Source organism: Microtus pennsylvanicus, chromosome 11 (genome assembly GCF_037038515.1).
Source record: "Microtus pennsylvanicus isolate mMicPen1 chromosome 11, mMicPen1.hap1, whole genome shotgun sequence".
NCBI classification, from domain to species: Eukaryota; Metazoa; Chordata; class Mammalia; order Rodentia; family Cricetidae; genus Microtus; species Microtus pennsylvanicus.
Window position 1 is genome coordinate 4,297,538 of NC_134589.1, and position 25,379 is coordinate 4,322,916.

At 35.2% G+C, this 25,379-nt stretch overlaps 1 protein-coding gene across 1 annotated transcript in view; it reads right to left on the bottom strand.

The window, feature by feature from the left end:
- Positions 1 to 25,379, bottom strand: part of Abca5 (ATP binding cassette subfamily A member 5) — a 70,408-nt gene that overhangs the window by 30,420 nt on the left and 14,609 nt on the right. Inside the window, exons 5-20 of the mRNA XM_075989978.1 lie at positions 23,576 to 23,664; positions 22,310 to 22,539; positions 20,502 to 20,643; positions 19,295 to 19,483; positions 16,935 to 17,082; positions 15,882 to 16,050; positions 15,166 to 15,224; positions 11,617 to 11,727; positions 10,273 to 10,448; positions 9,584 to 9,703; positions 8,402 to 8,540; positions 7,170 to 7,260; positions 6,856 to 6,995; positions 5,173 to 5,292; positions 3,526 to 3,727; positions 577 to 746 (exon numbers count right to left, since the gene is read on the bottom strand). Of these exons, the coding sequence (XP_075846093.1) occupies positions 577 to 746; positions 3,526 to 3,727; positions 5,173 to 5,292; positions 6,856 to 6,995; positions 7,170 to 7,260; positions 8,402 to 8,540; positions 9,584 to 9,703; positions 10,273 to 10,448; positions 11,617 to 11,727; positions 15,166 to 15,224; positions 15,882 to 16,050; positions 16,935 to 17,082; positions 19,295 to 19,483; positions 20,502 to 20,643; positions 22,310 to 22,539; positions 23,576 to 23,664 (2,295 nt within the window). The remainder of the gene's footprint in view (positions 1 to 576; positions 747 to 3,525; positions 3,728 to 5,172; positions 5,293 to 6,855; positions 6,996 to 7,169; positions 7,261 to 8,401; positions 8,541 to 9,583; positions 9,704 to 10,272; positions 10,449 to 11,616; positions 11,728 to 15,165; positions 15,225 to 15,881; positions 16,051 to 16,934; positions 17,083 to 19,294; positions 19,484 to 20,501; positions 20,644 to 22,309; positions 22,540 to 23,575; positions 23,665 to 25,379) is intronic.

The following is a 25,379-nucleotide window of genomic DNA, read 5'->3' on the forward strand; positions in this document are numbered from 1 at the left end:
TTATGTTGCCACGGCAATGGCTCAGCTCCCTTTTCACCTACCCTAGGAACATGCTCCAGTGAGGAGGTAACTCTTGTAATTTATTGCTTCAAGGCTCCCAAGGAGAAGAGTTTTTAGAATAGTGGAAGAAGCTAGGAGAAGTAAGAAGTAGGGCAGGAGAATTAGGATAAAAGCAAGACAATACAAAGAAGAAATCACGAAGAAGCACGGAATGAGGGGTTCACTCCTCGCCCTCAGATCCCTAGCCTTCGATTGCTATAGCATCCTCTCTGAACCCCAAGGGTGCATTGAGGCTAGGCCTCAAAGACCATCGTTAAATTCTGAGGTAAAATATGCCTGTAAGAACTTACTACTATCTTAAAAAGGAATTTAATAATTATAAGCAGAATATTAGAGTATTTTTAAAACTGCCAATTATACTTAAACTAAAACGTTGTTTCTGATATTATTCAGCATCAATAAGTATTTAATTTAGATTTTACAACAATAGATCATGCTCGCTTTACTCTGAACTTCATCAACCCTTCACCCCCAGCCCCAGCCAACACACATTCACAGACCTTCACACCCTCTCACCAGTAGAATTTTGAAGCAGCAGGCTTGTTTTATATTTATGAGGTTTATCTCCAGGTTTTAGGAAATACAAGTCTGGAACAAGTTTGATGGGAACCACAGCATTTTTAAAAGAATGATGTACCAAAAACATAAAAATCTGAACTGCAAAAAAAATTAAAAGCAGAAGCAACCTGCAAGAAAAAAAAATAATATAGCCTAAGATACATTAGCATACAAATTGATCAGAGATCTTTCTTCATATTAGTATAAATTTAATACTCAATTACAAAAGTAAACAAAGAATATGAACAAAAAACAAAGACAAGTAAAAACTTACTAAAAACCTGTTACCAAAACTGATCAGATATGAATATTGGAGAAAAAGCGAAGTGGGAATATCAAAATTATAGAGTAATAAATTTTAGGTAAAGAGAAGAAAAAGTTTTAAAAGTATATTTAGACAAGATTCCCTCTTAAGTTATAGGACATATAAACATAAAACTGTTAAAGAAATAAGTATTATCATAAATGTTTATGTTTCTATATTTCTGAAGGAACTGCTTCTTGCTCAGACTCTATTCTAGCCACTTTTCATACACTGACAAAAATATTTTAAGTACAGGAAAGAAAATTAAAATAGTGAAAAATCTGCAATTTAAAATTTTCATACTTATCACATTTTTTTTTTTTTGAGACAGGGTTTCTCTGTAGTTCTAGATCCTGTCCTGGAACTAGCTCTTGCTCTAGTAGATCAGGTTGGCTTCAAACTCAGAGCTCCACCTACCCCTGCCTCCGGAGTGCTGGGATTAAAGGTGTGCACTCCACTGCCTGGCTGCTTATCACAATTTAATTACACTAGCGGCTACTGCTCCAGCGAGGTACTGTGAAACGGTATTATAAGATGCACAGTCTGCCATACATACCTGCATACTATCATATTGTAGTGCCATGAATATAGAGTACTACAAAAGGACATTGTAGTGCCATAGAGAAGCAGTTACTTGCCTATATAGTATCTACATATTATATAATGTATCTTGGTTGCTGGAGTGTTTTCACACTTAATTTAATAATTTACAACTTCCATTTAAACCACTTGTATTCTTAAAAACCAATTTTTCTGGGCATGGTAATGTACTCATATAAACCCAGGCCTTGGGGAGCTGAAGCAGGAGGATTGAGAATTGGAGAGCAGCCTGTGTGAGAAACCCTATTTCAAAAAACAAATAAACAAAACAAAATGATAACACCATTTTAAATATCCTGAAATCAGCATCCCTCAAAATATGTTGTATTTAAATCAAAATCTGTAAGTTAGTAGATGTTTTAAGAAAGAAAAAATCATGACTGAAGAATATATGGAAACTTCAGATTAATATTAAAATTTTACATTACAAAACCAAAAAAATTTTTCCATGGTGTTCTTACATGCTAACTATTCTTTGAGAGAATATCAGAAGAAATAGTTCCTAGTATATTTGACTATATAACTTTTTTTTATTGAAAGAAAAAAATAGAAATTCCCGCCTCCTCCCAGCCTCCCATTTCCCTCCCCCTCCTCCCACTCTTCTCCTCCCCCCACTCCTCTCTCCCTCCCTCTCCAGTCCGAAGAGCAGTCAGGGTTCTCTGCCCAGTGGAAAGTCTTTTTTGTCTTAAATTCAATGTTTGTGTCCCTCAAATTTACATTATGAAGCCCTAATCTTTAATCTGATGATATCTGAAGACAGGAACTCTGAAAAGTAATGCAAATTAGATAAGGCCCTTATAATGGGATTAGCACCCTTATAAAAGTGACACCAGCAAGTACGTGTTAGTGTGCTGGTTTGCCCATTCTTTCAAAACACAAAAAGAAATCACTACCACATGCAACTAAATGGTATCGTTCAAGGAAAGAAAAGAGCCTTTACCGTGCTGACACTTGGGATTCTTGACTTCCAACCTCCGAAAGCACCCAGCTCATGGTGTTTTATTACAGCAATCTGAATTAAGTCACTTTAATTGTTTGCCAGAGAATGTATTATGAAAGTGATGTTAAACTAAATAAACTAAAACATGTTGACTAAAAAAAAAACATTTTTTCAGGACAATTGATAAAGAAACAAATCAGATACTTGACTAACATTTGTTTGATACTAAATAAATTTGGTTGAAACCTCAAATAACTCCAGAATATTTCATACATTTATGAATGTTCTTATTAAATTTTATTCCTACAATCATTTTGGCTCTAATAAGATAGATATATGATTTAATTTTTCCATAAGTCATTCTCAGACTGGGGAGAAAGGAGGTACTAACTGAGAGAGAATAAAATTACATAGAGAATTTTTTTCAATCCTAGCTATTAGCTATATTGATTTCTTTATGTTTCAGCCTTCTTCATCTGATAAAAGGGATAAAGTGTATTTTTCTTGCTACTTACTAAAAACAATTATAAAAATTAATGAATGGAAAAATTATGAAAAGATATGGCTGAAAAATAAAAATGTAAATATAATGACAATAATTCAAAAGTAAGACATAAGATAGCATTTTATGTCACTTCATCATTTTAAAGATGAAACAACAAATCCCAGTTTAGAAACAAAAGAATCCAGAGCTTGACACAGTAGTGCACACCTTGAATCCCAGCACTTAAGAAGTAGACAGGTAAATTGCTGTTATGTTGAGGCCAACCTGCTCTACTAAGTGAGTTCCATGCTAGCCGGTGCTACACAGTGAGACTCTGGTCTCAGTCAACCAATCAATCAACCAATTAATTAATCAATCAATCAACCAATCAATACAAATAAAAAATAAAGTACAACGGGTCTGTGATAAAACTACTGTACCTTTGACACTGTGAAATTGTCATTTTAATCTTTCAAAACTACAAAGCTGTGTACATGTCATTATTTAAAACTTCAGACAGCAAATCCAATCTGCAACCTCAAGAAGACAAGCTCTCAGAAGAATGATAACTGCACTTACACCGAGCGCACTGATTTGCTTTCCCGCTTCAATGTGAGGACATGAAACTTTGCTATTGTAGACACTTGCTGTTTCCAAAGGCTCATGGTGCTCACTAGAGAAGCTTTGGTTTCAGAAAGAATAAGTAAACTCTGTTCCATTTCATCGAAAGATTTTGAATCTATTTCTTCTTCCAGTGGCTGCTGTGTAAACACGCTATAATCTAATGCCAATAAAAGTAAACAAACACAGAAAGTTCAAAAATAAAAACTAAGACATGTCAACTTTACAGGATGAATCTGGAAGTGATGTGGAACAAAAATTGAGCTCTTTACACATTTTGTCAACATCTACTAAGTTTCGATCATAAACACATGTTAAGTTTCAATCATAAAATTCTCAGCTCACATTGCTATTTTACACCACATAGGTCCAGCTTCGCTCTTTGCCCACAGCACCCAAGATGCTCTTGGCAAGGTCACTACTATCTTCGTCACCACCAAGCGCCTCATTATCCTGTTTCCAAAACTATTTTCTTCCCTCACTTTGTCTGCATGCTATTTGACAATTAAATGTCCACTTTCTCTTTCTTCAAAGGTAGTTTTTCTAAAATTTTGCTTCTCTGTTCTTTAGTGAAAAACTCTAATTGTCAACCCTTCTCTTGCTTCCTGATGCTCATCATCGGGGGTTGCCCCTTTATACATTTCTATCCTCCCTATCCCGGTATTCTTACCTATATCCATAGAATAGTTGTGACTTCAAAATGTACATCTCTAGCCCTCACATCTCCAGTTAAGTTTCAAACACATCTCCAACAGTGAAACCAAAAATGCATTCTGTCCTTACACAACCCTGTTCCTCTACTCTCAGGAAGCAGCAATCCTGTACTAGGTTTTCAAAGGAAAAACTTTCAATTTCTTGATCCCTCCCTAACACTCCTCGGCAAATCATTACTGCTGAGATCAATACAACACAAATCCATTCCTTGCCACTCTAATTCAAACTAAAACTTACAAGTTTCCTCACTCATCTTATGATCTTCTTTCATACTACAGTTATCATTCAATAATTAGAAAAACTTTTTCAATGCTGGACTTGAAACCCAGAATCTTCAAGATACCAGACAAGTGCTCTATAACAGAGCTACCTTCCCAGCCAAGAATGTGTTCAGTAAAACACAAATAAGGAATCACTAAGTTATTTCTTTGTTCAAAACCCTTTGACATTATACTAAAAACTTAAAGAAAGTTCTTCTCAGATGTTCAGAAGCAAAACATGACCTGGCCATTGGTCTACTCTCTGACATCAATGTGTCTAACTTTCCTCATGGTTCCTGCCATGGTGACCTGCGTGTTTTTACCTCAAAGATATCTAATTAATGTCCCAACACATGTGAAGTAGAAACTTTCTTTATCTGCTATATTTTGCCCTAGAATGTTTGAATGTCTGGATTTTTCTGGTAATTGACATCTCACTTCATTCTCAATAAAACCTTTCAAGAATATAATGTCATTTCCTTCATAATTTCTATCACAGTTAACAAATACTTAAGCTATTTATTTACTTCTGTCCTTGGTTCCACAAAGCAACACAAACTTCATATGCTTGCATAGTTTATTTGCTTATATAATTATTTGTCTTGTCCAGTTCATTGGCTGATATTTTTACCTGCTTGGTCAATTTCTGCTTCAACTTCTAATTTTAAGAATACATCTTCCAATGTCGTCATGGAAACACCATATGAAATAATGCCCAGATTTGAATGAATGTCTAGAGCAGAAAACAAGCCTAAAAGAAAAAAAACAGGTCAAATGGTATAGAGCTCTCATAAGTCATGTAGAGGGTTGGAGAGATGGCTCAATAGTTAAAAGTAAATATGCTCTTACAGAGGACCCAAGTTCAATGTCCTGCTCCAATGCTAGAGTAGCTCACACCTGCCTCTAACTCCAGCTCACAGGAATCTAACACTTCTGAAAAGACTCCACAGGCACGTATACTCACAGGCAAATACTCCCCCCCCCCCCACATAATATAAGGTTAATAAAAATTGACCTATAATACCATTCAAAAATAATACAAATATTCTAAAATACATTCCAAAATGGGTATAAGACAAGCATAGTTATTCATGTCTGTGATCTCAGCACTCTATAAACTGAGGCAAGAGGACTGTCATGAAATTAAGACCACGCGCAGCACTACAGGTGTTGGTGAGTTCCAAGACAGCCTGGACTACAGTGTGAAAGGAGAAAGAAGGAGTAAGAAAGGAGAGAGGAGGAAGGGAGAGGGTAAGAAAGATAGAGAAAAAAAGAAAAAAGGAAGGAAGGAAGAAAAAAAGAAAGAAAAAGAAAGAAAGAAAGGTTAAAGAAAAAAATTAGAATATGATTAAATTTACTTAGCATAGTGGTAAAGACTTTGGTCTCAGGATACTTTTAACATTATTATAAATCCCAAGGAATGCCAAGGAAATTTTATTTGCAGAAAAATATCAATTAGAACTTCAGCATGTTATAAATTAAAATTAATAAATATTTTATATCACTTAAATATATAAAATAATGATAATAACTCTAAATTAAAATAATTTATGTTTTATTCTGAAATTAGAAATTATATGAAAACATGTACAAAGTCTCCCTACACACTTATACACCAAAACCAAACAACAACAAAAGAACACGCACATACACTTCTTGTCCTCAGGAAGCCTACACCAAATTCTGGCTTTTTTTTGAAGCAGGGTCTGCCACTGTAGAACTGGCTGGGTTTGCCTGGGACTTGCTATGCAAGCTAGACTGGCCTCACCCCTATAGCCATCCTCCAGCTGCCTCTGTCTCCCAAATGCTATAATTACATATGGGCACCACCAGAACCAGTCTTAATTTATTTCTTCTTAACAACATAAACATGATCCTCTTTGTTTGCATTAAGATATAAATTAACCAATTATAATTGCATACTGTTTGTAAAAAGAAGAAAACAAAAATCACATACAGTAGTATGCAATATTTCAGGTTCAAAGACAAGATAAAGTAGAAAAACTACAAGCTCAGGACACTTAGGATTATTATATAGAAAAATAATCAAAAAAGGCAATCAGGAAAATGCATTTCAAAAACAAAAGTACGGGGGCTGGAGAGATGGCTCAGAGGTTAAGAGCAGTGTCTGCTCTTCCAGAGGTCCTGAGTTCAAGACCCAGCAACCACATGGTGGCTCACAACCATCTGTAATGAGATCTGGTGCCCTCTTCTGACCTGCAGGTGTACATGCAGACAGAACACTGTATACATAATAAATAAAATCTTTAAAACAAAAAAAAGTGCTAGTCAACCAAGACACTGAAAAACATACCTGAAAATTTGTCCATGTCTTTGAAAGGCAAGCTGTACACCAGCTGCTGGTCATTCTGCTGCAGCACAGCGGCTGCAGGAATGTGCTGCCTAACCAGGGAGGACAGCGACTCCGTGGCACAGTATCTGTCAATGTGCATGCTAGAGGAAGCCAAATTCATCATCTTAGGATTGCTCCACAAACAACAAAATTCTCAACGCTTCAAATTATATCACTAGACACATTTAAGACAGAATAATAGCAAGCCTTAAAAATACTAACAGTGGGTCAAGCAAAAACACAAAGAGAATAAAGTCACAGAAGAGAGGTGTTACCTCAGGCGGTAGCCGATTCCCCATTTACTTTTTAGGAAAATTGAAGAACCAACACATTTCAGCATTCCTTGTGATATGACAGCTTTCCTATCTACAAAGTGGAATGCACATTTCAACTGCTATGTTAATAATTATGGCATACATCCAAGTATTATATCATGACATTAAATCATCACAACAAGCTTATGAGAAAGACACTAGAAAATCATCACCTATTTTTCAGATAAGAATATTGAGAGAAGAAAAATATACACTGTTTAGACATGATTCACGGAGCCACTAACATAATGAAGCCAGGAACTGTACTCAGGCAGCCTGACTCCAGAGTGCATACCCAATATAGCTCAGAATCTTCCTAAAGAAACTTATAATACAGGAATTGTTATGATTCCTGTATAACCAGATGTACAAAAGAGGAAACATAAACACAAAAATAAAAAGGTTAGTTCACTGGATTCTTTTTGGTTGAGATACTGCAGAGATGAGTGAGCTCACCCATCTATTGCACTACACTATGGTTCAGTAGTTCCAACTCTCACGCCTCTTTCTAGGTGTTAGAAACCAATTCCAGCTGAAACCTGGATTGTATGTGTGTGTATGTGTATACACAAAACTGTACACAAACGGTTCACAGGCCAGGGAAACCTGCCTTAGAACAACCTGTTTACAATGCTGGCCTTAACTAGTATCTGGATATGGATAGAGAAAGATTCCTATTAGTGTCAAAAACTCTACACACAAAAATATATATAGTTTATGCCGAACGCTTTTTTTCTTTTAGGGTGTCTAGAAATGTTCTGTGTTAGGAAGAGTAGCTCTAGGACCATGGACACTGAGTCTCTAAGAAACTAGAAGACACTATTTCATAAATATGGTTACAAGAAAAGCAAGGAGAAATTAAGAGACCCTGGGAATCTGTGCCTGGCTTCCTCCAGATTGTGCCTCATGTGATTCAGCAATTTGCTAAGTTTGCTTCACAGCCTTTTGCTATAATAAATTAATTATATAATGAGTATAAAAGATGGAAACTCTTATATGAGTTCTTTTGTGAACTCACTGAAGCTGAGGATGATTTGGGAAACACTGAACACAGAAATAATTTTTAATTTTAAAAAATCTTTTTTGTTTATCATGTACACTACTAGATAAACATTTATTCCTTGGGATTTAGCATTTCCATGTTTACCTCCCTTCGGGCTTGTGACCTTATCTTTTAAAAGCAAAATTCTCACCAGCAAGAATGTCAGCTTCATCCATAAAATGAGTACTGAATACAGTCACTCTGTTAGCCTTCCTGTATTTAAGGAGATTCCAAACAATATGACGAGAGCAGGGGTCCATCCCTGCTGTTGGTTCGTCTAGCAACAGTATCTGCGTGAACACGGATATGAAAAAAGAAAGAAAACAGTTAAAACTTAGGTGGATACTGGACATTTTTCTCTATTTCAAGTTAATATTCTCACCCAAAACTGTTTTGTACAGTTACATAAAGCTTGTATAAATATTTAATATTGTAAGTGAATCTTTTCCTTGGTTACTTATATGTAAGACACTAATAATGACAATCATACAAAGTGGCAAATATTAAGTGTATTGCTGTATGTAACTGAATATGTATATATAGAAATTGATTATTTAGAGAATGTTCTATATCATTTCAAGGAAAGCATTTTGGGGAAATGACACTTTTTCTTCCTATTTTATGAGGGGAACTTTTTACTAAAATAGACCCTTACTATGTAGCCTAGACTGGCCTTGAACTTATGATCCTTCTGACTTAGCTTCTTGAGTGCTGGATTACAGGCATGTGCCACCTCGTCTGGCTTCAAGTTGTTTTTAATTTAAAAACCATGATAGTGGATGCTAGAACAAAGCCCAGATAATAAAAATTCAGAATCCATCCTGATCCCATGCTATATTAGGAAGGAGGAACAGAGGAGGATGGAGGTTTCCATAGGCTCTCTGCTGGAAGCACACACATGAGCTTTTTAACCACGTGCAGGAAAAGTTGCTTCTCTGTTTCTATGAACTAGAGAAAGCATAAAATAAACACATGTAAAATCAGTGCACCTGGGTAGTGGCTAACTTAATTATCCCTTTAATTTTTTCTTATTTTAATTTTGTAAAAATTATATTCATTATTTTATACATATGAGTATTTTGCATGCATGTACATGTGTGTACTGCATGTATGCCTGGTACCTCAGAAGCCAGAAAAGTGTATCAGATCCCCATGGAACTGGAGAGAGAAACAGCTAAGTAGCTATATGGATGCTGGGAATAGATCCAACACAGGTCCCCTGGAAGAGCAGCTAGTGCTCTTAACCAGTGAGCCTTATTTCCAGCCCCATTACCTTCTTTTCTACCTAATATAATTTAAAATGATCTCACCTGTGAAATTAACATTCTATTACCTTTGGATTCCCAAGAACTGCAATTCCTAAAGATAGTTTTCTTTTTTGGCCACCACTTAGTTTTTTTGCCTGGTTATCTTTGATGGCTTGCATATCCAAATCCAGTAAAACCTTTTGCACCTGTAAAAGTAAAGTGTGAACGATGTTATTTTAATAATCGTATCATTTCAACAACCATCAAATTATTTTTTATATATCTTAAGTCTTGAAGTAGTGTTTTAAGCATCATTAAAGCAGTATAATTCTAAAATTAGCTTTAATATCAACTTTAAAATGATAGGATGTGCTTAGCTTTTACAAACATCATATATAATTTTGAAAATAATAGTCACAAGGTTCTTGGGGGAAGCCTGTTTAAACTTTGTGCCTTGCTCGATCATGGAGAAGGAAAAGGATGAGTCTCAAAGTTCCGTGTGTACAGAGGCCAGGGACAGTGATGTGCAGAAGACAGGAGAGGGCAGAGCAGATGGGGGAAAGGGAGAGGAGAGTAAGTGCCCTCCGGATGAAAAATGGATTATTCACGTGTGCTAAGATATGGACTCCAGGGGCATCTAATTCTTCACATTTTCTACTTACTGGCCCAGATAGGTTTTATATGTTTAGATTTTCAAGCATATTTAATGTACAATTAATACAAAGAATATTAATTTATAGGAAATACAGTGACGGTTTATATATAGATAACATACTTCTTGAATTATATTGTTGGCTGGGATTCCTTTGATTGAAGCCAAAATTGATAAATTTTCTTCTACTGTCAAAACATCAAAGTTTATATCTAACTGTGGACAAATGCCAATCATTTTTCTTGCTTCAAACATTTCATCTATTTCAGAGACTCTGTGTCCATATATAGAAGCAAACCCTAAAAGCAAAATATTTATATTTGTATTAAAGACATTGAGTGTTAAAAATGCATGTTTTGATGTACCTAATAACTTAGTTTCCTACAACGTATATGCAAGCCAGAATTAATATAAATTTGGAAGATACAACATATTCTCATTTACATAGTATTGGTGTTGAGTTTTCACTTATATTTCAAACTCATTTTCCTTCCTTTCCAGGCCATATTACATAGCAGGAAGAACAGCAAACTACAAGCTTATCAGGAAACATCCACACTGACACTGTTTAAGACTCAGCAAAGATTTCTTTCACCTCCAGATACTATGAGATAATAAAATAAGATCTACAAATTTTACACAAGCTGATTGTATGGTCTTGAACATAATAATGTCTTGAATTCCAGCTTTCTTATTATCTCAGCTGAATGTAATATGTTCCACTTAAAAAACGTTAAATCATGTGAAAACGTGTGGAGAACTCTAAAAAACGTCGTATGTCTAAAGTGTAAGACATTAGGTCTAATGTCAGAGAACATTTCAAAAAAAAGTCACACTAATTTTGAAGGTCAAGTCTCTTTTACAAAGCTGAAATGCAGATTCAATACAATCTGGCCCCTTTATGATAAAATTTATTTCACTGATATACTATTCGGTAATTGCAGAAACATGAGGATTCTGCAGAGTTTACACCTATGAAATAGTCCCAGATTTAGATTTAGTACCTTGAGGTACAGCTCCTAAAGTTTTTATTTTAGTAGATAGTGTTGCTATTTATCATTCTTTCCTTCAGATGCATATTGAGATACTTCTGTTTTTTATAATGGCAATTTAATTTCCAATTAGTTACTTACTGATTTGTTTTTCTGTGACGATAAGGACTAAACATATGTACACATATAAATATGTGATGGAAAAGGTATATAAAATAAATAAATAATAAAGTAAATAAAAATAAATGGTTAAAAATATATTTTTACTTTATTAAATATGAGCCAAATTTTTTATTTAAGAAATGAGTGTATATAATAAAAAAAAATTTCTTCATCGACATTGAAATAGCTAACCCCAATCACTCATCCAAATCATCGAGCACACGTGTAGAGGACAAATAATCACTACAAACTGCGACTCCTTCATTAATAGCACTTAAAAAAAATTAAGAGTTTTTTGTGAGAAAATTCTTACCATCAGAAGGCGGGCACAATCCACAAAGAATATTCATCAATGTACTTTTTCCTGTTCCACTATGACCCAGTAATGCAGTAATTTGACCTTCATATATGTCAAATGACAAATCTAGTTCAGAGGGAAAAAGAAGGCTCAGACGTGGTTTTTATTTTGTTCAGCAGTATAAGGCAATTCATAATTCCAAGCAATCTTAAGGAAGACAAGTTTCAATACATAAAGTTAAAATAGTTTAAGCAGGCTAAAAAGACTCAACATAGTCAGTGGTATGAAGAGCAGGAAATGTAAATAAACTGTTACTGATTTGTTCCAACATTAAGATTTAAGATATACACAAAATATTTGAAGGTTTTCTGAATACTGACTTTTAAAAATTGTCAATAAAATTAAAACAAAAATTTATCTCACAAAGGTATCTGAAGATAAATTAAATATGGTGGAAACAAAAAAGAACATAACAAGAAATTGATAGCAGAAGCACAGGAATGGCTAAGAGAATACTTAAAAGGTTCAATTTGTAAAATTTTTTATTTTCATTTTATGTGCAAAGGTGTTCTGCCTGCATAGGTGTCAGATCCCTTGGAAGCGTAATTACAGACATCTGTGAACTGCCATGCAGCTGCAGGAAACTGAACCTAGGTCCTCTGGAAACAAAGCCGGTGTTCCTAAACTACTAAGCCATCTATCTCTCCAGCCCCTAAGGGTTCAATTCAATGAACTATGTATAACTAGATGGATATATAAACAATCGAAGGAGGACAGAGATGAACAACTAAAAGACAGAGCAGGAATGAGCTGTCAAGAAACAACCCTAAGTAATATACCAATATTCTGTGCACACATGTGCACAAAACCTATGCCAACTAAAACAGTTCAATAAAATAAACATTTCCTATATGCTCATTAATATACATCATGAGTATTTGCAATTTTAATTATCTCGTGGTGATTTTAATTTGTATTGCCTTAATGAGTGATAACATTTAACATAATTTCATGTGCTGATATGCTATCCATTTTTCTTCACTGGTAAAATATCTAAACTTTGTCCATTTAATATATGATCTCCTTAGCATCAGGTAGCTGTCAACTTGACACAGTCCCAAGTGTTTGAGGGAGTTTCAACTGCTAGATTACTTCCCTCAAATTGGCCTGTGGGCATGTCTGTGGAACCTGTTCTTGTTGACTGGTATGGGAGCGCACATACACCACCACCAGAGGTGGGCAGTGCCACCTCTGGGCAGATAGTCCTGGTTCAGATAAGAAAGCTGAGCCAGGGAAAGCAAGCCTGCATGCAGTGCTGCTCTATGGTTTCGGCTTCAGCTCCTGGTTGTATTCCTGCCCTGACTTCCTTCAGTGATGGACTGAAGCGTAAGATGAGAGAAAACCTTTCTTCCCCAAGCTGCTTTTGCTCATTGTGTTTATTACAGCAACAACTGTGGAACTAGAATACATAGGCTGTTGTTTTCTTATTTTTGAATTTTGAAGCACTTTTTAATATTCTAGATACAAGTGCTTTAATGGACATAGGATTTACAAACCTTTCTTCCAGTCTATTACTTTTTCATTTCCTTAGCAGTATCTTACAAGGAGCATAAGACTTTAATTTTCAATCAGTTACAGTTTGTGCTTTTGAAGCCATACATATAAAACTTTTGTTTAACCAAAACTCAAAATATTTCTCCTAGTTTTAATTCTTTAACTTTTATTGTCATAAGTTCTGTATCTGGTTTTATGACCCATTTTTCACTAGGTTTTATATATTTTTCTAATTTTGTTTTAAACTTTACTGAAATTTTAATTGTGCATAAAATATAAGTAATATTTCTATATTCTCTGTTTCACTGATCTTTCTATTTCTTTTATGTTAAAAAAGTCTTGATGACTGTAATCTTGAAACAAGTTAATACTAAACTCCAAATTTACTGTTGTGATTATTCACATCTGTTTGGGTAAATCTAAGTCATTTAATTTATATATAATTTTAGAATCGATTTTTCTCAAAATGAACAAAAAAGTCTAATATAACTTTGACTGAGTGTAGTAGGAGCGGCGGGCTGCATTCAGCCACCCAGCTCCCACACCGGCTAGCTTTATACCCGAAATAACAACACACAAATTGTATTCTTTTAAACACTGCCTGGCCCATTAGTTATAACCTCTTATTGGCTAGCTCTTATATATTGATCTAACCCATTTCTAATATCCGCATTGCCACTTGAGTGTCGCTTACTGGGACGAGTCTAAAGGGCATCCATCTCGGAGAGAAGAGTCATGGCGACTGACTGACTCGGCTTTCTTTCTCCCAGAATTCTGTTCTGTCTACTCCGCCTACCTAATTTTCTGTCCTATCAGGGCCAAGGCAGTTTCTTTATTAACCAATAAACAGATGACCCTTCTCCATCAACTGAGTGTGAGTCTATAAGATCTGGATAAAAGTCACATCTACACATTCATTCTTCCAATCTTTAAACATGGTATTTTAACCTGTCCTTGAAATTTGTCAAAAATGTTCTGTACTTCTTAAGATACAAGTCTTCTACATTTTTGTCAATTTATCTACGAAGTGGATCATATTTTTGATGCTATAGTGAATAGTGATCTTTATTTTACCTTTTTAACTTATTTTAAGTTAAAATGCAGACACACAATTGATTTGTATATATACTTATCTTAACCCTGTCACCTTTATGAACACGTTTAGTTTTACTGTATTTATCACAGAGATTGATCATTTCATCTGCAAATATGTTCATTTCACTCGTTCCTTTACAACCTGGGTATCATTTATTTCCTTCTCTTGCTTTTTGGCACTGGCAATAATTTCCAGTTGAATAACTCACATTGGAGGCTATAGCTAACCTTTAATGTTAAATAAAAGAATTAAAGAATCATTTATCATTAATAGTACTGCAGCCGCAAATGATAGACTCATATTTGGGGCCTAATTTAAATTAAGAATTTGCTTATGCTCATCAAAACACACTGTTTAGAACCAAAAGGCATGCTTCAGATTAGAATAGGATATTTGAATACCTTTATCTAACAAATGCCATGAACCTAAAATACTAAAAAATAAAAACTTTAAATAGGTACATTAGATAAAAGAATGCTCAAATGCCCAATGAAGGAATGATCAGGAGCATTTGGGCCAAAGTAAAATAAAGCCAAACTAAAATACCATTGTACCCTATCAGAGTAAAGTCACATAGATTAGAAATGGCAGGGTATGTGCATTTTACTGATCCGATACTGACACATACACATGTACCCCAATTCTTATGACAGGTCATCACAACAAAAAGAATCTGAAAAAGAGATAACTAATATGCATCCCTGTGCACAATAGTAAAGTGTAAAAGAACAGAACATAAGTTGGCTCAAACCATTGGGTATTTTCATGTGAACAGACACCACTTTCTGGCTTTTATCAGTTTCCATGTTGTCAAGTTTTATCATCAACATTAGTCACATAAAGTATCACAATGCTAGGTTTAAACTTCTCCAGTATTATGATGCTACGAACTAGATTCTTGGCAGGCTACTTACTTCTCAAAGCTTCCACATTTTCGTTTTTTTTTCTATAGGCCTTCTGAATACCACTTATTCTGAAAAACACAGATTTATATTAAATGTATACACAAAATTTATGATTAAATTTGCTTACATGTATATTTTTATCCAAGCTGTCTTAATTGCTGTACCTGTTAAATTTTGAACTAGATTTGCATCTCTAGCAATATAAGACACTCTCCACACTATTAAGACAGTGATGTATGCACATACTTGGGTAACAGATATTAAATTTGAGGGGGAAATGGATGGGTGAAACTAGAAGGATATTTTGTAATCCCACATGTTTAAAACACAAATAAATTTGCATTCTCGTACAAAAAAATAGAGGAAATAGAAGGCGGAAATATTTAATAGGAAAAAATAATAAACAAGAAGCACAGAAAACTGACATTAAGGCCCCGCTTCCTAAGAGGCCATGACTGCACTGCCGATCTCTACCTACTTCATGTATTGCTCGCTCGTTCTCGTGCAAGACAACTTCTAAGGGAAGCACTTGTTTAAGGAATTTACAGATTATTTCCATCTTTCATTAATTAAAAGCTTTTTATATTAATAAAGGGGATAGAAACTCGGTGTTGTTTCATGTCAGCATTATCAAACTGCCTACAAATTACATGATAGTATATTATAGAATTTAAAGTCACAATTTCCATCAACCATTTACCTACACTTCCAAAAATGAATCATACCTTATAGCTTCTTTTCCTATGAATTCTGAAGAAACAGGCTCAACAATTTCACTAAGACTAATATTCCCATTAATGTTTCCCTCTGATAGCTCCTTATAATTTCTTTTGGTTTTTGACCAATATGATGGTTTTAGAAAGTATAAAGATGATCTCCTTAAGCCAAATTCCCCTAAAAATAGAAATTAAAAACTGAGTTATAAGAAATTATTTCTGAAAGCATTTTTAAATCATATTAAATAACCTTATTTTACTTAATTTTAATTTTAAAAGTCATTATTAGATGGGCGTGGTGGCACACACATTGAATCCTAACATTTAGGAAACAGAGGCAGACAGGTTCTGAGTTTAAAACCAGCAGAAACTACACAGCAAGTTCCAGATCAGAAAAGATTATAGAATAAGACCTTGTCTCAAAAAAAAATAGTAATGATTAATTAAGTAACACCATATTAAGTAGTACTGACCATATTAGACAGACCTCGAATACAGAAAGATGTAACGAGGAACTCAAGAACACATGGTAAAGATGGAGGGTGACATGGTGAGCCTGGAGATCATACACAAACAACACTGCAGGGGCTCAGCAGGCTGCATTTACATACACGCATTCAGACAGATATTCAGACAGACAGAAAGAAAGACACAGATGTAACCACAACAAAAAAGGGGCCATGAATGGGGGATGAAAAGAGCTGAAGGGAGTAAAGTGAAAGGGACATAGTGTGATTGCATTTCCATTTTAAAAAGGCGAAGGAAAGTTTGTGCAGTTACAAGACTGCTTCACAGGTTTGGATCTTAGAGGGTAAAATAAAATAGTTTAAAATAATAAAGGATTGAGTTGTGAAGTTTCTCTCTTATTATATAATCTTATTCCACTAGTGGCTGGTGAATATACAACATAATATATACTGTGAATATATGCATATATATTACTTAAAAGCAAATTAAACCATCAACGACTTGAAATACTCTGACTAGGAGAGAAAAAAAAAGTTAAACTGATCCTATAAGAGCAGTATTACTTTAGAATCTCCACAGTAACCAACCACATACCTGGAATGACTTGATCAAGATACACAGCCAGGAGAACATAGAATACACTGTCAAGAGCAAGCATGATAATAGTAATGATTAGAGGATAGGGGCCTTCCGTCAGATTAGAAAACAAGGCGCCTTCATTGAAATCTTCTAGATGCATGACCTGAAAGCAAAACACCAGCTTTACTCCATAGAAGTGATCAGAACAAAGCTGACACCGCTAAGCACAACTCTATATCCAGAGCGACATTAGGAGAACTATTTAAAAGTAATTAGTAACATGTTCTTATAAGGGAAACAATTTTTTAATATTTTTTAAAAAGGTTATCTAAATGATTCATTTAATCATGGTTTCTATTCGGTGTGAAGTTTTGCGTGTTTGTTTTGTTTTTTGAGACAGAGTCTCTCTGTGTGTAGACCAGGCTGGCCTTGAACTCACAGAAGCCTGCTTGCCTCTGCCTGATTATAGGATTATAGGATTTAAAGGCGTGCTGAGAGTAAAGGAATGTACCATCATGTCCACCTTTTCTTTTTTCCCAGTCTGTGCTTCTTAAGTTTGTGTGCAACAGTATAGTCTCAAAGCATATAACAATGATGCTTGAGTTCCAAGTAATTAATATATTTATAAATAACCTACTGTAATGTTACCTCATAAAACACCTACAAAACATCAAATATAAACCACATATAATAATTGAGTTTATGTTCTACTCTATAAATATGTCCTTTTGAGACCTTTTTCATTTGATTCTAACTATACATGTAAGACAAATAAAAAACCAAATTTATAATATGAATAGTCTTAATTTTAAATTTTGGTTTTTTATTTTATGTATACAAGTGTTTTGTCTGCATATATGTCTGGGTACCATGTGTGTGCCTGGTGCCCGTGGAAGAAAAAGGAGCATCAGATCCCTATAACTAGAATTAAAACCACTTGAAAGCCACCATGTGGGTACTAGCAAATGGACTTTGAACCTCTGGAAAAGTAACTAATTCACTTAACCACTAAGACATTTCTCCTGCACTCATACTACAAAAACATTTGTTCAACTATGTTCATAGCAGCATTATTTGTAATAGCCAGAACCTGGAAACAACCTAGATGCCCCTCAAATGAAGAATGGATAAAGAAAATGTGGCACATTTACACAGCTGTCAACCACATTCAGAGGGACTAGTTTGGTCCTATGCTTGTTCCTTCCCAGTCTGGCTGGAGTTGGTACACTCCTATTAGCTCAGGGAAACTGTTTCAATGGGTGCACCCATCATGGTCTTGACCTCTTTGCTCATATTCTCACTCCTTCCACTCTTCCACTAGACTTTGGGAGCTCAGTTCAGTGCTCCAATGTGGGTCTCTGCCTCTGCCTCCATCAGTTGCTGGTAATATTTAAGATATTCATCAGTCTGACTACAGAGCAAGTCAAGATCCGGCCCCATCTCCTCTATTGCTTAGGGTCTTACGGGGTCATCCTTGTGGATTCCTGGGAATTTCTCTAGAGCCAGGTTTCTGCTAACCCTACAATGGCTCCCTCGATCAAGATATCTCTTTCATTGTTCTCCCTCTGAATGTGGTTGACAGCTGCATTGCTGGGGCAGACTGAGGGGCCACTGGCAGTGGCACCAGCATCTATCCCTACTGCATATACTGGATTTTTGGGATCCTATTTTCTTTGGGTGCATACCTTGCTCAGCCTAGATATAGTAGGGAGGGCCTTGGACCTTCCACAAAGCAATGTGCCTTACCCTCTGTGAGGATTAGATAGAGGTGAGGTGGGAGGGTATGGGGGGGAATGGGAGGAGGGGAGGGAGTGGGAACTTGGATTGGTATTTTTTAATCTAATAAATAATAAAAAAGACATTTCTCCTGCCTGAATTCTAAATATTATTTAGATGAATGACTATTCCACGGTTCCTAAACTAATGAAACCTATTACACACACCTAAAGCATTTAATTATTTTACTCATGAAACTTTACTCTGTGTCATACACAGCTTTCTGCTCAGCATTCTTCTGAAATAAACATACAAGTGTTTACGATAGAGCAATGGAGATTATTTGTAACTGAAACCAGTGACTCCTAATAAGATGAATTATTACACTGAACTAGAGTTATGAAATACACTAAGCAAAACCTGCAGAACTTGTAAGCAAGATACTTAATGAGAACTTAAAACTGGAGACCATCTAAGTGACAGCAGATATAAAATAGACTGCAGTACATGTCTTCCTGACGGGATTTAACAGTTTTCCTGCATGGCTCTCTCACGAAATGTTAGTGTTGTCTGTTTAGACGTCAGTGATGGGACAAGACACTGCACTGAACTGGAAGAAGAGAAAACGGCGGTGGATGGAAGATGCATGTATCACCTACCTGGGCAATACCGATCAGAAAGGTACACTGACAGAAAGGACCGAAGAGCCACACTAGAGATTTGGGGAAGCTTTCCATGAGGACTATCAAAAGGCCAACAAATCCAAACGCCACAGTGAAGAAAAACTCAGCTACTCCCACGTGCTTAGATTTTTTAAAAAGAGGTGTCAGCATTAAAGCAAAAAACACCTAAAAAACATAAATGTTAAGGTTAATGTATAACTCATAAACACTGATACAAAAGCAGTATTAACTTTTTGCGAAAGAAAGTTCTATCCATGAGAAACCACAGCTGTTAAAACACAATTTCCAAATGTTATGGGAAGATGCTTTGTTTTCACACAGAGACACACATTTAAAATTTTTAAATTGGCAAATATTAATGCCTACATTTTATCTGTATAATAGAAACATAACCACATTCATACAGTAGAGACCATAAGGACCCACCTGTGTCTATCCCCTCATCTTCCCAATCCTCACATCCACACTGGTGTTTCAGACACACACTGCTGTACCCAGACTTTTTATGGGAGCTAGAGATCATAACTCAGGCCCTTATCTTTGTCAGACAAGCATTTTACCTACTGGGTCATCACCCCAAGTCTCCAGCAAGCTTTTAAACAAAGAACCTATGTTTTAAACTGAGTGCTGAAAATGATATATTAGATCATTATACTGGAAATATGAGTTATTTATAATTTATTATTTAAAGAATGGAAATGATAGTAAAGTTATTTAATAATATACAAATGGGCATATAAATCAATCCTAATGAAAACTGGAATCATTTTAAAAATGCCAGTCATTACATTCATCAGTCATTATACCAAATGAATATCAAGACTACTAAAGAACTATATTTAAAAAAAAAACCCTTTAAAACTAATTGTCCTATAACATAAACTAACTTGAAAAAGTCAAGGCCTCATGAAAGGGGGAAAAATATAGCAGTGTGCAATCTTCCACCAACTATCTAAGACAACATCAGAAGAACTATGTAAAATATCCAAAACAAGTTAGATTTAAATATGAGGTTATAATTTTTCTAAAAGCATTGTAATATAATACTACATCATGTACTATCTAGTTATTTATCTGTAACTTAGTAAAAATATCTTTAATGGAAAATTGACTAAGTTAACCAAAGAAAAAGGCCATGACTACATTACCAAGGTACTTTGATATTTCGAGGTAAAATACTCACAGATGCTAACCCATACAAGAAGAAGAGTAGAAAGATCACAAGGCTGCTACTCTGAGGGAATAAGGAAGACGCTGTAGCAATGACTGCCATCAGAAGTGACATGAGGAAGATCAAACTTGTATACAGAAGAACCCAGGAAAGCCTACAATAAAAGCACAAACACATTTAGAGTCAAACACACACACTTTAGTAGGGAAAAACATTACTTTAAACTAAACTTAAAATTAGTTTTAGCCATTTTGTTCTTTAAATGAATTTATCTGCATGTGTTCATGTACTGAAATTAATATTGTTAAGTAATCCAGAATAAAGTATTAGTCAAGTCACAGGTGAATGTGACTGATATAGAGATAAAATACTATCTCTCGGCACCAAAAAGTTTTAAACTGCAATAGCAATTCATGGTTAAAGCTAAAACACTCAAAAATCCAAGAGAGCAGCAGCATCTCTGATTCTCTTAAACTGTAACAGTTTCGTAAGTCAATATAATTATTTTCTTTGTAAAATGAACTATAATTAAACCCCTAATTATCAAAAACACAAAAGTTCTTACCAATTAATGACATAAATTACCATACTCACACCAATGTAAGCTGCTGATTAATAAGATCAACAAGAGTCACTATTTTTACTCAAGATTTTTCCTCATATCCCTGTGAGTTCAAGGCTAGCCTGGTCTACCTAGGAAGCTCCAAAGCAGCCAGGGTTACTTGGGGAGATCCTCTCTCAAAAAAACAGTGTGGAGCTAGAGAGATTGCTCAGTGGTTAAGACCGCTTGTTGCTCTTGCAGGTGACCTGGGTTTGATTCCTAGAACTGACATAGAGGCTAAGAACCATCTGTAACTCCAGTTCCAGACAATCCAATTCTCTCTTCTGGCTTCTGCAGATAATGCATGCACATGGTGCGCAAATATGCAGGCAAAACACCCATACATAGGAGATAAAAATAAAATTTAAAATGCAAAGAAATTGGTAAAACCTAATAAAAGTTTTATAATTGTTACAATAGGCCAAATAAAAAATGTAAATGCATCTTTTAATAGCAACTTACACAGTACTAACTTCCCTCCTAAATGAGCTAGAAGAAATCAATTTTTGTTTGAAACAGCATCTGGCAATGTAGCCTAGGCTGGCCTCAGACTCAAGACCCTCCTGACTCGATTTCTTGAGCACTAGCATTATAGGCATGCACAAGCCAGCCAGTTTATAAACAAAGTGTCTTATTACACAGTAGAAAGAAAAAATACTTAGCTATTTAAAATATTCATGGCTCCATAAAATCAGCACTGTACAAAAATTCTGATATACTAGTGCTCACCTGTGGAGACTGTTTTCTCCACTTGTATCTCTACAAGCACCTGTGTGTTCCTCATCTTACTCTACTGAAGTTTCCAAGAGGGAAGAGTTCAGAAACTACACATGCAGACCCCGATCTTTTTAACTACATTGTCAGTGTTGTGTATGTGCTGTGACGTCAGGGAAGGACATTAATAGACAACTTTTAGTTCTTAGAGATTTCAGATCTTCAGTGAAACAATATGATGGAATTCATGGTACATGCCTCATGGGTTCAAACAGAATGTAAAATAAAATTTAAATGTATTATCAACACAAACTTCCCACATTGCTCTTTCCTTATAGTAAAACAAGCAACTAATTAACTGGTCACAAACTCTAAGTAAAATGGAAACATTATAAGGAATCAGGATCAGCACAGTATTAAACTATGTAAATTAAAGTATACTGCTGAAGATCTGCGTATTTAAAACAACTGTTAGCTATACTAAATAATAAACCTTTAAACATACCAAAAAGCAGTGTCATGAAGTCCCATTATCTTTAAAAATTCCTTTAGCTTTTTTTCTTTTTCTGCTACAATGTGAATTGCCAAAAAGTACCCAAAAGGTGAAAATGCTATGACTAGATAGATTAAAATGACTCCTCGGGGAAAAGTGTCTATTTCTACAACGGCAGCTTCTCCCATGATAACAGCTTTGGTTGACTCCAGCTCCTTCCATAGGGAAACATTGGTCTTCCACTATAATTAGAAAATGTAAATACATTAATTTAGTTCTGACAATAGCTCCTAATAAAATGTGATTATTATTACCTAAAATTAGTAAGTAACCTCATGCAAATAAAATACTCAGAAAGCCACACTCTTGAAATAAAGTGAGTAACCACAATATCATTATAAAAAGCAGAATTCTGCTCTTAATTCATTCTGGAAATTAAAAGTTTGAAGATTGGAATGAATAAATTTTGATTTAATTCATCCAATAAAATAAAAGCATATGATTCTATTACCACATTAAGCAGATTAAAGTCATAATAAGAATATGCTTGCTTCTTCAGAGCTGAGGCTTGTAGGCATGATTAACAACCACCATTCATTCCTATGACTATATTTAAAAAGGTTCTTTTATGTAAAGAGCATGCTTTCTTACCGAGTTAAAATTGGTACACACAGGACATATTTATGGAATTATGTAATAAAAATACTTATCAATTGATACTTCTACTATTCACATGAATGCCTAAACTACAACGCTGTACTACCCACAGTGGTCTACCCTTGTGATGGCTAGTGTCTCACTAAAACACAATTAAGTTCTGTAATATCATCATAGAGACACATCTAATGTTTCAATCTTTATCTGAACAGCACAACTGAAGGAACACAGTATTAAAAACCCAAATACAGTCATATCATGCAAGTTGCAATTTTTTAAGACAATTCTAGGCAAATCATCCTATTTTAGTTCTTACAATTAAGATAAGGAAGGTGGTCACCTTCTTTAACTTATCTGTATTCAAGGGAAAGGTCTAAAAGTTCACATACTTCATAATATAGGAATATTTCAGGAATATTACCTATAATTAATAAATACATTATAAATTATATTCATAAAACTATACAATAAAAATAGGCTTCAAAAAGTATTAAATTAGAAAATACTTTATTTTATCTTTTTCTCAAATAATATATCATGTATTATATATATTTTTACCTAACTTAACTAAAGCCAACTTTAAAGGAAATGTGTTTTGAATTTCTTCCTTTGTTACAGTACCTGTATAATGGCAGCATCTATTGATGCCTGTAAAGCTGTGAACCCTGACGACCAGTACTGAGCAGCATCACACGATTTTGAACAACCAGCTACAGGAAGGAAAATAGTGACGTAAGTGCTTTCTTCTGAAAACAGCACATGGAAGGTTACCAAAGTAGCACAATCACTCTCTATAGGACCAAAAAAAACCATGCTACTACTCTTCAAATACAATTATCTGTGAGATTCCTATTTATTTGAATGCTCAGACTAATTACACGTTAGAGGCTAGCAAGATGGGCCAGTGGGTAAAAGTACCTGCCCCACAAACACAAGTTCTATCCACGAAAGCCACAACAAGTCAGATATGGTGGCTTGTATGTATAAGCCAAACATTCCTATGGTGAGAGGAGAGACAGAGAAGGGAGAACCACCCAAGGTCACGGGCCAGTGGCCTGGGGTACAAAGCAGTAGAAAGACCATGCCTCAACAAGATAGAAGGAGAAAACCAACTTCCAAAAGTTGCTCTCTGGCCTCCAACGCAGACACAGTGGAATTTACATACAGTCACACACGTAACACATATCACACATACCACATGAAATAAAACAAAAAATAGATGTGATAGGATACTAGATGGTAAATGAATAAAGATGTAAATTCATTATAAACAGAACTATTTAAAAGTCACTTTTCCCGAGCTGAAGAGATGTCTTAGCTATTAAGAACACTGGCTGACACTGTGGAAATCAGTGTGGCTGTTCCTCAGGAAGCTGGGAATCAATCTAACTCTAAGTTCCAATGTACTACTCTTGGGCATATGCCCAAAGGATGTTTCATCCTATGACAGAGACACTTGTTCAATCATGTTCATTGCTGTGCTCTTCATAAAAGCCATAAATTATAAACAACCTAGATGTCCCTCAACAGAAGAATGGATAAAGAAAATGTGGTACACTTACAAAAGAGTATATTAGTCAGCAATTCAAAAAAATGACATCATAAAATTTGCAGGTAAATGGATGGAACCAGAAAAAAAATCATCCTGTGTTGCGGGAGCTCCTTCAGCCAATAGCCACTGAGATATCAGCCCATTGGGGCGTGGTCTCTCTCCCTTTAAAAAAGCGGCCACTTCCCTCTCCTCTCTCTCTTACTTCCTGCTCCACTTCCTAAACTCCCTTCCTGATTGCGCAGAGGGCTGTTGTCTGGGACGGTGATCTGTAAGTTTTTTCCCCTTTAAATAAATAACCATTCTATTAATCATAATTCCAAACTGGTGTGGGATTGTTGTGACTTACACCTTCGCCTTCAATCCTGAGTAAGGTATTCCAGACCCAGAAAGAAAAATATGGAATGTATTCACTTATGTGTGGATATTAGCTGTGAAGTCAGTAATAATCAAGCTACAATCCATAAAATGACAGAGGGTATAGAGTAAGGGGCTAGAGGGAACAGAGAGATCTCATTAGGAAAGCGAAACAGTATTGATTTTTATGGATATATTGATGGGAGGTTCTGGAATGGAAGATCAAGTGGGAATGGAAAGGGGAGAAGGGGATGAAGGAAGGAGTATGGGTAGAGACAGATAAAGTGAGGGACATTTGAAGGTTAGTATAGAAACCTAATACAGTAGAATCCTCCTAAAATATATACATATATGAAGTTGATCTAAATGAAAATGCCAAATAATGGAATAGACAGAGACCCAACTAGCCAGCTCTTGTCTCCAAATGAAGCTTCCAGTAGCGGGATTGGGTTACATCTAATTGAGCTGCTGGCCAAAAGCCAACAAACAACCCGGGAATACCCCAACAACCCAGGTTGT